The sequence below is a fragment of the Equus przewalskii genome, chromosome 14 (genome assembly GCF_037783145.1).
Source record: "Equus przewalskii isolate Varuska chromosome 14, EquPr2, whole genome shotgun sequence".
Lineage (NCBI taxonomy): Eukaryota > Metazoa > Chordata > Mammalia > Perissodactyla > Equidae > Equus > Equus przewalskii.
In genome coordinates this window covers 17,695,010-17,710,956 of record NC_091844.1, presented here as the reverse complement: position 1 = coordinate 17,710,956, position 15,947 = coordinate 17,695,010, and the positions used below count along the sequence as shown (strand labels likewise).

General features: G+C 44.4%; 1 protein-coding gene across 11 annotated transcripts in view; it reads right to left on the bottom strand.

Annotated features, from left to right (window-relative positions):
- The window catches only part of REEP1 (receptor accessory protein 1), a 98,084-nt gene extending 92,589 nt beyond the window's left edge, over positions 1-5,495 (bottom strand). For 5 of the 11 annotated variants that reach the window (XM_070572193.1, XM_070572196.1, XM_070572191.1 and 2 more), the window contains exon 1: positions 5,161-5,363. In XM_070572193.1, coding sequence (XP_070428294.1) covers positions 5,161-5,192 — 32 coding nt within the window. In that variant the 5' untranslated portion in view covers positions 5,193-5,363. Of the gene's footprint in view, positions 1-5,160 lie in introns of all 11 variants that reach the window. The other 6 variants (XR_011525927.1, XM_070572195.1, XM_070572202.1 and 3 more) reach the window with 4 other exon arrangements.
- Positions 5,496-15,947: the final 10,452 nt, after the last annotated feature.

Here is a 15,947-nt window from a genome sequence, read left to right as displayed (position 1 = left end):
CCTGGTACGCACGCCATGCTTGAAGGCCTATACCAGATTGTCAAGATTCCTTCAGACATCCCTATTGCATCCCAAATATTTGGTCCTTTATCTATATTTCCTTTTTCTCTATAATCCCAGGAAAGCCCCGGGCGTGACTAAAAAAACGCAAAGGGAAAACAATGTGCTTCTGTGTAAAGACAGATAAGATTTGAAAGTTTAGAACAAACAATATATATATAACTAGTCATCTTCCAACCCATCAGGGCCTTCCCAAGGCCCAGAAGTGAGAGGAAAATATCCTCATAGCCCAAATGCAACCCTCCTTAGCTCTCGTTGGTTCCTGGAGAAATTCCCACAGACACCAAGAATCCTGGTAACCGGGTGGGCATGTGTGTGGCTCATCCTTGGCAATGAAATTCCAAAGGGGCCGTATGCAGTGACTACTGCACGGCCAAATCTTCCCCTCCCCCAGTTGTTAAGCCCCCTTGGAAAACATACACACACAACTCACCTACACAATACAAAACAGCAGCCTCACTAGCTGCCTTGACTCCCTTTTCTCTTGTTCTTCTCTTCCTCCCCACAAATAACACACGCTCTGAGGAAGATGGCGCGCTTCAGAAGGAAAGGGAGGACTGAGCCAGTAAGAACCAGGTGAGACCCTCACTTGTCACCTCACCTTCAAATAAGACACAGTGGGAGAAGTACACAAAAGCTACTTCCCAGCAGGCAGGCAGGCAGGATTAATCAACAAAGAAGAGGGCAGCAGAACAGTGGTGAAATCTAAGCTGGTATTCTTCACTTCCTTGAGGAGACTTCTCTTGTTTATAAACAAACATGGTGCTCTTGGGCCAGGGGAGCCTAGGGCCCTAGGGGAGCACTGGCTCTTGGAATTATTAAGACCTCCAAGGTGATGCTGGCCCACTCCCTGTCTCCTAGACCAGGAGCAGGGCCCCAGGGTGGGTGCAAGTTGCCCTGAGGACTGACGGTGGATGAGACCAGAGCTGGGACTAGAAGCCAAGTTTGCTGACTTTCAGCACAAATCTTTCCTCTCACAACCCAACTGAAATATTTACCCAGCTCCTACCCTGGACCACTCCACAGTGCCAGGAAACAAATCCTCAACCAACTTGAACCCTCCATTAACGGGATCATTTTTCTGCATTCCGCTTTTGAAAAGCAGACCCCAAAGAAAGGCAAGCTTATGTTTAAGAATTTATGGCCTTTTGTTTTTTTTCCATTTGTTTTGTAACCGTTGGGGGACATCTTGAGGACACCCCATATTCCTTCCGGTCTCCTCTACTTGAACACCCCGACCAGGGCACACAGACTTCAGGCTTCAAATCACAGCCCTAGGATGCAGTCAGAGCTTCAGCCGTCAAACTAACACTCTGTTTTAAGCATCAGACTGTACTTTCTAAAAACTAACATTTGTAAAAGATGTACAATGTGGAAAAAAGGGTTTTTTTCTGCATAGCTACCAGTTATTTAGAAAATTTGTTGAATTAGGACTCTCTTCTTCCCCATGCAGTGCATTGGAGTTTTGGTCTACTAACCCCATGAATGGTGGGAAGTTCTGGATCCGTTTAGCCAACAATCTGGGCCTTGGCCAAAATTCTGTCCGGAGATGATGAGGCAATAACCGCTCCTTGGAATAAATGCTTCAGGAGACGACATTCTCCCAAAAAGCCACAGAGCAACCTCTGCATGCCCCCTCCAGGGCACACAAACACACTCAGCCCAGTTTGAAATTCATTCGTGCCTCGGCCTTGAGTGGTTTGTAAAGAAGACAAAGTATTTTAAAGGAGGCAAGCAGCCCAGTCCTAAATGAGCTCCCGTGTTCCATGCAGATATCAACCAGCTTCTGACAAGGCCAACCTTGCTACCGCACTAAGTATCTCTTCCTTAATTCTTCCTAGGCGGAGCCAAGGGAGTTAGGAGGAAGACAGCTGGCAAGATAGCAGCATGTCAAATTGGTCCTCACTCCAACAGCTTTGCCCCGTGGGTACAAGCCTGTCCTGATGCCCACTAACCTCCATCCCCAGGGGACAACACTGGTCAGCTCCCCTGCTTATCCCAGGGCCTCTGACCTCCTTCAACACAACCCACCTTTAGTGCATGCACTCAGGTGCCAGGTACTGCAAAAAGAGCCTTGGGAGGGGGTGAGAGGTTGGAGAGGGAAATAAGCCACAATCACTGCCCTAAAAACGTTCACAGCCGATGGTGACTCAGACATCTATAAGCACCGGCTGGCTGTCCCTAGGCGCCACCAACTTGTCTTAAGGCCTCTGGCTGGAAGGAAGACACTCCCTCTCTATCCTCAGAACACAGTGATACGTCTTCCTTAAACGTTCTTCTATGTGACAGAGGCTTATAAAACCATGAAAAGATTGCTTACAGGAAATGGAACTTGTGGATAAAATCATAGGACAGCATACCAGAGGTCTTGGGAGCTTGAAAGAGATCCATTTAGGACAACTGTCAAGGACAGGCAGAGGTAGAAAGGGCGTTGGACCAAAAACCCAGAGCCTGTTTTCTTCACCAGCTCACCTCATGTCCTTGGGCAGGGCACACGCCCTCTGCAGTTTTAGAGATGAAGGGAAGGCTGGAGCAGCGCTTTTCATTGGCAGAAAAACCCATATATTTTCCAAATTATATTTTGTCTAGAAGCTCCACGTATAAAACAAATGAAAGGGGAGTTGCTCATGTTGAAGCAGGGCTGGGGAGCCCAGAGCCCACCCACTCAGGCTGGGTGGTCCTCAGAGAAGCCAGTTTGAAAACCACAGGAGTAAAGTCTAAGGGCCCCTCAGGAGCTCTTACGCCCTCTCTTAGGTACCTGGGACGACAGAAGGAGGGAGTCATCATTGATTTGACACCCTCCGTGGTGCTTGGCAATTTATATATCATGTGTCATTGAAATCTTTGCAACAGCAACATGAGGTTAACTAGCTTGTGAACTAGGATCTCTCGTGATCTGAGTTGTGAACTGGGATCAGCTGGCAAGAGGCAGCACTGGGATTTGAACCATGGGTTGTCTGACTCCAAACACAGTATTCCTACTCTTTGCTAAGAGGTTTGTGGAAATTTGGGCTGAACTGATAATTTCCCTGAATGGTAAATATAAATATATATGCATATACGCATAGGGAAAAACATCTTGAAGAATATACCTCCCAAAATTACCATTTGCTATCTCTGTGTGGTGATAATGTGGATGATTTTCAGTCTATCTAGATTTTCTGATGTTCCTATAATTAATAAAGTATTATTTATGTGAAAAAGGCACTGCTTATTAAAGTGGTTTTAATAATTCACAGCTGACACTTCCATGGGGGGTTTCTATAGAGAATTAGGGACTCGGGGGCTAGGTGGTACTCCTGACCTTTCGGAGCTGACAGTGGGAATAACAACCCCAAATTTCACAAACTCTCCCTTGGGGCAGAGGGTCCTGGGCTGACCAGAGGGGTAGCTATTACGGTCATTTAAGTTCTCTGAAGCTTCACTTTTGGGGAGTATAGTTGTTTTAGAAAGTAACAGCAAGTCCCTGAGACCACCCTCCGCAAATGTGTGCCTTTCCACACCCCTCAGCTGCCTTTATGTAAGGGGAACGGTGTTCATAAAATCAGAGATGGTCACATGGACCCCAGATCAGAAGCCCTCACTCCCCAGTGCTCCTGCCCCAGCCCAGTAGGACCCATACAGAGTGAGCCCTCCAGCCAGGCCAACTAAACTCTCCAGCCCCACCCTGAGGCTCCTCAGAAGCCACCTGCAAATACGAAGATCAGAGCACCACCTCAGGAGAGAAAGGACCACCCTGAAGTCAAGACCGGCTTCGGTCAGGCATGAGGTGGGGCGAGGCGTGCCAGCTGCTTCCCTGCGTTATCATACCAGCTCTGCCCGCAGAGATCTTCCACATATTTAACACGCCATCTCCAGGTACAGCACAAACCCCAGCAGTCTACATGAAATGAACTTGGGGGCTGAGAGGCAGGGACACTGGCTTTGGCAGGAAAGCCCAGAATGGTGGCCAGGATACAATGCTGAGAACGACTTCAGAAGCCTGCCCCTGACTGCTTCTTTGAAAATCAGTAAAGGATAGGAGATGGGAGATGTTTCAAAACGTGGGGAGTGATGGTGCACAATTAACCAGCGTCCAGAGCCGTCCTTCTCAGACAAAGAAAAAGCCCGAGGCGCACCACCCACCCCGACTCTTCCGACCAATTTCAGCCCCGGCTCCCTGAGCAGGTGGCAAACCTGTCCTGACTCAGGCGAGAGCGCTTAGGGAAGCAGAGGTTCTGGACAGCCACGTCTAGCTGCAAAGGCGAATAAATCCACGAGGGTGGGAGCTCTTCAAAGGTCTCCTCAGCTCTGGAGCTTGACAGAGAAAAACGCCCCCCACGCCCACCCGCAATGACTTCACACAGGCCTCACCCGAGATGACTCTGCGCTCTCCAGCAAGGCCTGGGAGGTGTCATCGCCACCATCCGGGTGGCTATCCGTCACTTGGAAATTTCCCGTGAATTCTTGGAGATGCCTGCCCCTATGTCCCCCTCAAACCCCCGCCAAAGGAATCGGACTCGGGGACGCGAGGCGTCTACCCCAAGATTCATATAGGTCCTCCTAAGTCCCACTTGCCTTTGCCGCTGTCAATTCTGAAAAACCTAAAAAGGAGTATTTGTTCAACCCCGTTAGGAGCCCCGCCTCCATCTCGCCGCCCTTCTCCGCGCTCACCCCTCCGGGCAGCGCCCCAGGCTCGTCTGGACTCGGTCTGTCATTTTCACCTGACAAAAGCGTGGCGGCGGCGGGCGACCCCGGCCAGCGCTTCTCCCACGGGAAAGGGACGCGTGTCCTCGCGGCGCGCCGGTCGGGCCCCCCCTCAATCCCCCACCCGGGGGAACAAAGCGCAGCCCCCGGCGGAGCCCCGGTGCGCCCCCGCGCTCGCCGCCCCGCCTGCCGGTCCCCCGCGCCCGGGCCCGGCCCGCAGGGCAGCCGCCGCCGCGTCCTGTGCCGCCCGCTCGCCGGCGTCCTCGGCAGCTACTGTACCTGCTAAATTTAGCGGCCGTGGGGTATTAATAGCCGGGGCGACCGGGGCCGGGCGCTGCAGGGGCGGCGCGCAGCGCGGGGGCCGGGGGTGGAGAAGGAGGGCGAGGAAGGGGCGCGGGGAAGAAGGCCACTTACACCACCAGCCTGGAGATGATCCATGACACCATGGCGGGCGGCAGGGCGGGCGCGCGCGGTTCGGCTCGGCTGCGGGCGGCTGCGGCGCTCCGGGCACGTCCGTCAGCGCACGGCCGCCGCCGCCACCAGACTGAGCGCGCCCGCTGCCCTGCCCGGCGCTCGAGCGTCGCGCAGCCGCGGCACGTTCCGGCGGCGGCGGCGGCGGCCCCAGCCCCCCGGGGCTCGGCGGGCCCGCGGCGATTGGGCGGCGAGCCGGTCGGGTGCTCACGGGACCCGCCCCGCCCAGACCGCCCCGGCCCGCGGCTGAATGCGGGCGGTTCCTCCGCGCGCCCTGATGCTCGGGCGCTCGGATGGAGCCCTGGGGAGACCCAGATGACAGGGCGGAGACCCGGGTGCCGCCGCACCCACAGTGCTATGGTGGGGAAACTGAGGCCTGCACCTGGACCTTGGGGATCTGTCTACACCTGTTCTGGTTGGGATACAGTCGTCCTTCACTCAGAAGGCTCTTACCTGCGTCCACACCTGACTCCTCCAATCTGTCCCCTACATGGCATTATCAGCATAAGAAACAAATCTGGGCATGTGTCTCCCCGAGTTAAGATTCTAAAGAGTCCCTGCTTGGTCTGGTCCCTGCCTAACCCATTGCCACCACCATTCCCCCAAATCCCTCTGGCTCTTTTCCCCTCGGGCATTTGGGACTTGCAGATGTGCTGTTTCCTCTCCCCTGTCATACGCTCTATGCCTCACCTCCTTCAAGGCTCAGATAAAGGTTATTTCCCAAGGAAGGCCTTTCCTAGGGCGCTGCTCCAGCATTTCCGTGTGGAAGTGGCTCAGGGCTACAATCTGGCCAGGAGGAAGCTAGAAGCTGCTATTGCCTGGCACCAGAGCCCTGCTGAGCCATTTTGGAGCCTTAGGCAAAAGGCTGAGGCTTTTCATATGTATGTGTGTGTGTATGTACTTATGATATATAGATGCATCCTATACACATTTTTAATATATTTTTCAGTATTATTAATCTTGATTACTGCATTCTATAGCATTCCCTTAAATTTCCCCCCTGAGGCCAGTGCCTCACTCTCTTCACCCTGGTCTTGGCCCTTATTTTATAAGTCCTCGCACACCATTCTGTTGCTTGGAAAACCTTTGTCCCCTGCTCCTTGGCTCTGCCGCCGCCTTCTCACCCCGCTCCATGGTGCTCTCTCAGAGCACTGCTCTCCTTTGCTGATGCTCACAGTCATGTATAATTCAGCGTCAGACGTGAGAGCTAGCCTGAAGCCTTTTCAAAAGGAACCCTGCCCAAAGACAGCTTCCTAGCAGAGGCAAGGAGACCTCAGACCTTGGCATGAATGGGCTGGAAATGTACCAGTAGAATGACTCTGTGTGTGTGTGTGTGTGTGTATGTGTGTATGCACGTATGTGTGTATGAGAGACAGACAGACAGACAGAGAGAGGGAGAGAGAGAAACAGAAGAAAGACCTTGCCCACAATAAGGGGACTGCAGATCAGACATCCTCTATGATAAGGGGTCTCCAAAGAACCTATAAAATACCTGTAATATAGTTTTTTGTTTTTTTTAATGCTGTCTTGACTCAGTTTTGAGGCCCTGTTTAGAGGTTGGTTAGTTCCCCTTCTTAGGCAGCCGATTAAGTCCACATGCCCAACCACTCCCTTATCAGGCTCTCACACTTCAGACCACTATAGACCTGCCTTAATTGCCCCAGAGCCCGGTACCAGACAACCAGGGACAGCTCCTGTGCCCTAGAGCCCACTGAGATTATTCAAACTAGCCAGTAAATCTGCTTGTCCTGCCTTGCCCTTTCCTTCCACTGAAGGAAACCTCAGTTCCCCTCTCTCCGTCTGCCTTGTAGCCATCCCAGTGTTTACCCTAAGTGACCCTGCAAGGCGTACTGTGCTCTGTCCAGAGAATGGTGGGTGTAACAAACTGTAAAACTTTCTGGCTTCTCGCTCTTGATCTGTGTCTAGCCTCACCATACCTCACCCAAGGTAATATGGTCAAAACAATACCCCTACAAGAAAAAGCTTGGAATATCCACTGGAAAGATCAGGACAGTACCTAGCAAATAGGACCTTCCTAAGAACTCCCCTCCCCTTCATCCACGCCCCTCCCCTCACTCCATGGAGAGGTCAGAAATTTCTGCTAGTGATCTTAGGGGTGGAGGGAGGTGGAATATTGTGGTTCAGAGATCCTTTCGGTGGGAAAATAAAGAAGCGGATCACATGCTGTTTTCCTCTTGGAGCATGCCCGCTGTTCCTGTAAGTGGAATTCTCAGGTTTGACTGCTGCACAGAACTGGACATTTGAATTAATGAAATGAGACTATTAATGGGGCTCAATGTCTGGAGGTGTTTCTGTTATCTGAAGAGGACCAGAAAACTAGTGGGACCAACCCCAGATTCCACTTGAGGGTTGGGAAAAAATATGTTCAACAGAGCAAGTTTCAACAGGTGGAAGGGAGAGAAGAAAGTTGCTTTTTTACTTTATTCTATCTCTTTCAGTGTAACTGTTACACGTGTTACATCTTTCCATCCTAAACCCCTCCACTTTGTCCTTGACTCTGGAAAACGTGAGGCCAGAGAATGAACACAGTCTTCTAGACAATGGGGCTCCTACAGCCCTATCAGCTAGTTCTCTTGAAGTCTTTTTTTCACATGAACTGCTGTTATGGTGGGTGCTTATTATCTGTGTTTGCCTCCTTTCTTCTGGAAAGACCTCTCCATTTTGTATTGGGGAATGATTCTGCCCACACTCCAATCTTTTAAGTGTCATTTTCTCACAGGTCCTTCCTACCTTGATCGCTTCATGAGTGATCACTGGACACAAGCTGGATCAAAGTTCTCCCGTAGGATTTTGAAAATTAAAGATACTAAGGAGAGACGTCCGCTTCCATCCATTTTTATGAAATTCTAGATGAGACAAAACCTTTTACATTCTAGCTGCTTCTGCCTCCCCGAATTCTATCATAGTGACAGAAAGCACATCAGAGGTTCCCAGATGCCAGGAATGAGGAAGGAAATTGATTATAAAAAGGCAAGAGGGAATTTGGAGTTGGTGGAAAAATTCTATACGCTGACTGGGGTGGTAATTACCAACCATACACATTTGTCAAAACTCATCAAACTTTACACATAAAATTAGTGAATTTTATTGTATGTAAATTATATCCCAGTAAAGCTAATTTTAAAAATCAGAAAAAAATTTGTGATATGCTATGTGAAACTCAGTAGTTCTGGGTAATCATGTTTTGTATTGGTCTTTTTTTATTGATTGATTTTAAAAATTTGTATCTTAAGAAAATAAGGCTTTCAATCTGCCTTGAAAATGTTTTTTCCCAGTTTATAATTTTTTCTTCAGTCATTCTTCATGGTGCTCTTTTCTTTTCAGAGTGTCCAAAATTTTATATGGTCATATTTATGTATTTTTTATGGCTTCTGAAGTTTGTATTTTGCTTAGATAGGCAAAATCAAAAACATTTTAAATTTTACATGAAAATTACATATTTAAAATATTTTTTAATTAAAACATCTCCCCGTGTTCTTGGTTTTGTTGGGTTTTTTTAATTGCAGTAACATTGGTTTATAACATTATATAACTTTCAGGCGTACATTGTAATAGATTTTGAGTTTTCTGTAGATTACATCATGGTCACCACCCAAAGACTAATTACAATGCATCACCACGCATGTGTGCCTAATCACCCCTTCACCCCGCTTCCTTCCCCATTCCTCCTTTCCCTCTAGTAACCACCAATCCAATCTCTGTTGCTAGGTGTTTGTTTGTCATTGTTTTTATCTTCTACTTATGAGTGAGATCATGCGGTATTTGACTTTCTCCCTCTGACTTATTTCACTTAGCATAATACCCTCAAGGTCCATCCATGTTGTCACAAATGGCCAGATTTCGTCATTTCTTATGGCTGAGTAGTATTCCATTGTGTATACACACCACATCTTATTTATCCATTTGTCCCTTGATGGGCACCTAGCATGCTTCCAGTTCTTGGCTATTGTGAATAATGCTGCGATGAACATAGGGGTGCATGTATCTTTATGCATTTGTGTTTTCAAGTTCTTTGGATAAATACCCAGCAGTGGAATAGCTCTAGTCTTAATTTTCTGAGGAAACTCCATACTGTTGTCCATATTGGCTGCACCAGTTGGCACTCCCACCAGCAGTATATGAGAGTTCCCTTCTCTCTACATCCTCTCCAAACTTATTGTTTCCTGTCTTGTTAATTATAGCCAGTCTGATGCGAGAGAGGTGATATCTCATTGTAGTTTTGATTTGCATTTCCCTGATAGTTAATGATGTTGAACATCTTTTCATGTGCCTGTTGGCCATCCATATGTCTTCTTTGGAGAAATCTCTATTCAGATTCTTTGCCCATTTTTTAATTTGGTTGTTAATTTTGTTGTTGTTGAGATGTATGAGTTCTTTGTATATTTTGGATATTAACCCCTTACCTGATATATGGTTTGCAAATATCTTCTCCCAATTGTTAGGTTGTCTTTTTGGGGGTTTTTTGATGGTTTCCTTTGCTGTGCAGAACATTTTTAGTTTGATGTAGTCCCATTTGTTGATTTTTCCTATTGTTTCCCTTGCCCGGTCAGACACATTATTTGAAAATATGCTGCTAAGACTGATGTCGAAGAGCATACTGCCTATGTTTTCTTCTAGAAGTTTCATGGTTTCAGATGTTAAATTAAAGTCTTTAATCCATTTTGAGTTGATTTTTGTGCATGGTGTAAGACAATGGTCTATTTTCATTCTTTTGCACATGGCTGTCCAGTTTCCCCAACATCTTTTATGGAAGAGACTCTCCTTTCTCCCTTGTATATTCTTGGCTCCCTTGTACAAAATTAGCTGTCCATAGATGTGTGGGTTTATTTCTGGGCTCTTGATTCTGTTCCATTGATCTGTGTGTCTGTTTTTGTGCCAGTACCATGCTGTTTTGGTTACTATGGCTTTGTAGCATATTTTGAAATCAGGGAATGTGATACCTCCAGCTTTTTAATTTTTCCTCAGGATTCCTTTGGCTATTTGGGGTCTTTTGTTGTTCCATATAAGTTTTAGGATTCTTTGTTCTATTTCTGTGAAAAATGTTGTTGGAACTTTGATAGGGATTGCATTGAATCTATAGATTGCTTTAGGAAGTATGCACATTTTAATGATGATAATTCTTCCAATCCAAGAACCTAGAATATCTTTCCATTTCTTTGTGTCTTCTTCAATTTCTGTCAACAATGTTTTATAGTTTTTGGTATATAGATCTTTCACCTCTTAGATTAAGTTTATTCCTAGGTATTTTATTCTTTTTGTCTCAATTGTAAATGGGATTATATTCTTAATTTCTCTTTCTGCTACTTTGTTGTTAGTGTACAGAAATGCCACCAATTTTTGTATGTTCATTTTGTCTCCTGCAACTTGACTGTATTCATTTATTATTTCTAAAAGTTTTTTAGTGGATTCTTTAGGGTTTTCTATATGTAAAATCATGTCATCTGCAAAGAGTGACAGTTTCACTTCATCTTTTCCACTGTGGATCCCTTTTATTTCTTTTTCTTGCCTGATTGCTGTGGCTAGGACTTCCAATACTATGTTAAATAAGCATAGTGACAGTGGGCATCCTTGTTTGGTTCCTGTTCTTAGAGGGATAGCTTTCAGTTTTTCTCCATTGAGAATGATATTAGCTGTGGGTTTGTCATATATGGCCTTTATTATGTTGAGGTATTTTCCTTCTATACCCATTTTATTTAGAATTTTTATCATAAATGGATGCTGTATCTTGTCAAATGCTTTCTCTGCATCTATTGAGAGGATCATGTGATTTTTATTCTCCATTTTGTTAATGTGGTATATCACATTAATTGATTTGTGGATGTTGAAACATCCCTGCATCCCTAGAATAAATCTCATTTGATCATGGTGTGTGATTTTTTTAATGCATTGTTGTATTCAATTTTCTAGTATTTTGTTGAAGATTTTTGCATCGATGTTCATCAATGATATTGGCCTGTAGGTTTATTTTTTTGTGTCCTTGTCTGGTGTTGGTATCAGGATAATGTTTGCTTCATAGAATGAGTTAGGAGGTTTCCCTTCTTCTTCAATTTTTTGGAAGAGTTTGAGAAGGATGGGTATTAGGTCTCCTTTGAATGTTTGGTAGAATTCACCAAGGAAGCCATCTGGTCCTGGACTTTTATTTTGGGGGAAGTTTTTGATTACTGCTTCGATCTCCTTACTGGTGATTGGTCTATTCAAATTCTCTACTTCTTGATTCAGTTTTGGAAGGTTGTATGATTCTGAGAATTGATCCAGTAAAATCACTGGTAAAGGCAAAAATATAGAAAAGCTAGCAGATCAACCACCTATGAAGACAATATGAAGATTAAAAGACAAAAGTACTAAAATTACCTATTTCAATGATAAGAAGGTAATGGATAAACACATACAAAATAAGAGATTATATATGATTTCAAAAACATAAAATGTGGGAGGAAGGGAATAAAAGAGTAGACCTTATAGAAAGAGGTCAAACTAAAGAGACTATCAACTCAATATAGATTGCTATATATGCAGAATATTATATATGAACCTTATGGTAATCACAAACCAGAAATCTATAATAAATAAACAAATAATTGAGAAGGAAATCAAACATATTACTAAAGAAAGCCATCAAACCACAAGACAAGAGAGCAAGAGAAGAAGAAAGGAACAGAGAAGAACTAGTAAAACATCCACATTTTATTGCCTTTTTTTGTGATAATTTTCTTATTCCTACTTGTAGTCTTCTCTTTCCCACTTAAATAAGTCCCTTCAGTATTTCTTGTAGAAGTGGTCTCTTGGTGATCAACTCCTTTAATTTTCGCTCGTTTGGGAAACTGTTTATCTCTCCTTCCATTCTGAATGATCAACTTGCCAGGTTGAGTATTCTTGGCTGTAGTTTTTTCCTTTTAGCACTTTAAATATGCTGTGCCACTCTCTTCTAGCCTGTAGGGTTTTGGGTGAGAAGTCCACTGGTAGCCTTATGTGGTTTCCTTTGTATGTCACTTGTTGCCTTTCTCTTGTAGCTTTTAGGATTCTCTCTTTAATTTTGGACATTTTAATTATAATGTGTCTTGGTCTGGGCCTCTTTGGGTTTACCTTGTTTGGTGCTCTCTGTGCTTCCTGTACTTGGATGTCTGTTTCCTTCCTTTGATTAGGAACATTTTCAGCTATTATTTCTTCAAATAGATTCCCTGCCCCTTTGTCTCTCTCTTCTCCTTTTGCAACACCTATAATACGGATGTTAGCGTGCTTGATATTGTCCCAGAGTTCCCTTAGACTGTTCTCATTCTTTTTAATTCTGTTTTCTTTTACCTGTGGCTTGAGGAAAAACTCCTTGTGTTAGACCCTTATGGACCAAATGAGTAACTTTTTACTGTATACAATTTTATGCCTTAAATATTGACATTGATATGGAAACTTAACATAAGGTACAGGTACTCCAGAAGTGGTTTACCGTGAAGATAAAACCTCAGTTTTAGGACCTCTCATTTTTCCTTTTTAAGGCTCTGGGCAGGACCCTATTAATATAGTCATATGATTATATGTGCAAAAGTAAAATATTTTGATTAAAATCTCTTAAGGTGGCTATTTTCCCCACTCCAACCCTCAACCGTACTTTGCTGAGTTTTATTCAAGTGGCCAAAGGCATTTTGGAGAGCCGGCTAAGATGAAATTGAGTTGGAAATACATTTTATTAGGGTTTGGAGAGATATATTTATGGGGTTGCAGTCATTTCCATGTCTGGTTAAGTTATAGCTATTTGCCAGTAGAGGAATGGCTTCCAAAAATACTCCTACTTCCCCCTGTGCCAACTCACCCAGCTTCATGACACAAAGAGGCAGAGCTAAAGATTGTATCAGGGTGTGAATATGCCTGGCAGCCTTGGCCCTGGAAATGTTTGGATAGTGGAAGAGAACAAGGTTTGAGATGTACAGAGCCAAAATCTGGTCTATGAGTATTTTTCCAATCATTGGGTGTGTAAAACTGTAAGCAGAAGATTCAGTTCTTACTGAACTGCCTAGCCATAAGTGTTCTCGTCTTTCAGGAATATACTCAGTAATACAGTGTACACAATTATAAATATACTGTATCTACATTTTTTACCTTTTTGATGGGCATGATGAAAAATGGAATGTATCAAGATCCCTGTGTTTATAGAGTACAAACCTGTAGTAGTATTACAAAGAGCAAGCAAATCTGTGTGAAGTTATATATTTTATGAATTGCAACTATAAATAAAAAACATTTCAACCAACCATGCTAGGATAAATACTGCATTATATTTCTATCCTTTCCATAGAAAATGCTAATACAAAATTGTTGTCAAATGAAGAGACGATGAAATAATATGTAGCCAGGAAGGATAGAAAAATATTATAAACAAGCATTAGACAATTAATAAAAATACTATGTTCTTTTTACTAGCTTTAGTGACATTTATGATTCTTTTCAGCTTTTTAAAATTTGTAATTTGTTATGATTTCTTTTCTCTTTCCAAAAAAAATTCACAATCATAGTTAATTTTGTATTCATAGTTTTGAGGATCCAGCTCCCAAATTCTTTAAGTTTCAGGCCTCAGAAGCCTGAATATGCCCCTGCACATTTTACTGTACTGTATTTAATTTGTATTCCCTACCGTGGCCAGTGAGATTGAATTTCATCTGTTAATTAGCCATTTATGTTTCTTCTTTTGACAATTGCCTTTTCTTATTCCTCACCGTTTTTCTATTGGAGTGTTTTGCCATTTTCTTATTGGTTTGCAAGAGTTTTTCATATAAGGATACCAGCCTCTTGTCTGTTACGTATGTTAGAATTTTTCTGCTCTGTTATTTGCCTTTTAAATTTGTCTATGATATTTTTGACATACAGAATTTGAAAAATATATAGTCACATATTTTTATCCTAATACAGCAACTAATCTTTATCCCTAATGCAGAAACCGTATATTTATTCCCATTTTAATTTGTCTTTTTTGTTTGGGGCAAGTGTTCCAGTCTTATCAAATTACGTTTAGTCCTGTCATCAGTGGCACTAACTATTACACCCAGTGTATCTATTAGATCGTTTTCAGCTGCGGGTAGGACGCCCAACCAAATAGTAGTTCATTTCTCTCATGTAACAATAAGTGCAGCAGAGGTTGTGGGTTGAACAGCTCAGTGACATCAGGGCCTTGAGTCAGCCTCTGAAATGCACTCGGCCTTTCTCTCACAGCTGGGAGAGGGCTGCAGCAGCATCAGATAACATGCTCTCACGCAACCATGTTCTGAGGCAGGAAGGGAGGTGCAGGGGCCTCTCACATTTTTAATAAGGAGGAAATACTTCCCAGAAGCACCCCCCCAGCAGACTTCCTCTTACATTTCAGAGGCCATAACAGGGTCAAATGGCCACCCCAACCAATCCTTGGCAAAGGGGAATGAATGTACTCTGGCGGGCTTGATTGACCGTTTATGATTTTTTTCTCAGGAGCTGGGCCATCTTCCCTGAGAACACTGCTGTCTGATACTGAACAAAATTGGGATTAGGATAGTCAGAAAGAATGGTGAATGGCAGTTGGGTGGGCAACCAGCAGTGTCTTATCTACAAGATTGATAAAATCACTGCATAAGTTTGCTTGGGCCACAATAACAAATTATCACAAACTAAGTGGCTTAAAGCAACAAAAATGTGCTCTCTCACAGTTCTGGAGGCTGAAAGTCTGAAACTAAGGTAACTGCAAGGCCAGACAACTTCTGAAGGCTCAGGGAAGAGCCCTTTCTTGCTTCCTCCTAGCTTCTGATGGCTGCTGGCAGTCCTTGGCATTCCTCAGCTTGTAACCACATCACTCCAGTTTCTGCCTCTGTCTTCATGGGGCCATCTTCCCTTTGCGCCTGGCTGTGTCTTTACATGGGCTTCTTATAAGGACACCAGTCGTTGAATTTAGGGCCCATCCTAATACAATACGACCTCATCTTAACTAATTATGTCTGAAAAGAACCTGTTTTCAAATCAGGCCACATTCATAGGAACTGAGGTTTAGGACTTCAAGATACCTTTTGGGGGAACACAATTCAATCCTCAACAATTACCACCTATGCCTATATCCAAATCTCTGATGCAATGCTGAGAGACGAGAACCTAGGACAGACCCTCGGCACACACTTCCAGTGGCCTCAGTTGTAATAGTCAGTTGTCCTATCCCACATTATGTCAGTCTTGACAACTCATGTTCTAAAAACTCTCCCTGCTTTCCCAAAAGAAACTGTCTTAGTGCCAGTCTCCCAGCCTCCAGCCTTTCCTGGAAACCACTCTAGAGCATTTGACCTAACGATTTGTCACATGGTTTAGCTCCTGTCAGCTTCCTCATTCACTGGTAATTCTGAAACATCCTTCAAAGAACCCCACCCTTCCTGCCAATTCTCACCTCCAGGCTCAGAGAACCCATTAGGTCTAAGTAGCTTCTTTGGAGGCTACTGACAGCTTTAGGAGGAAGAAAGGAAGGAAGGAGGTTAGGAGGAAAAGGAGGAAGGGAGAGGAGGGAAAAATAAATGGTCTGGATGAGCATGCAAAAAAAGAAAGAAAAACAGAGACAGGAATGGAAGAAAAACCCACACCAAGCTATTGACCACAGGAGCAAACTCAGGGATGTGGCGGGGAAAGGAAAAGAGGAACAAATTTAACCTTGAGCCCTAGCCCTGACTGAGACATCTCTGAAATCCACCTGGCCTGCTTGACCCACATCTCCT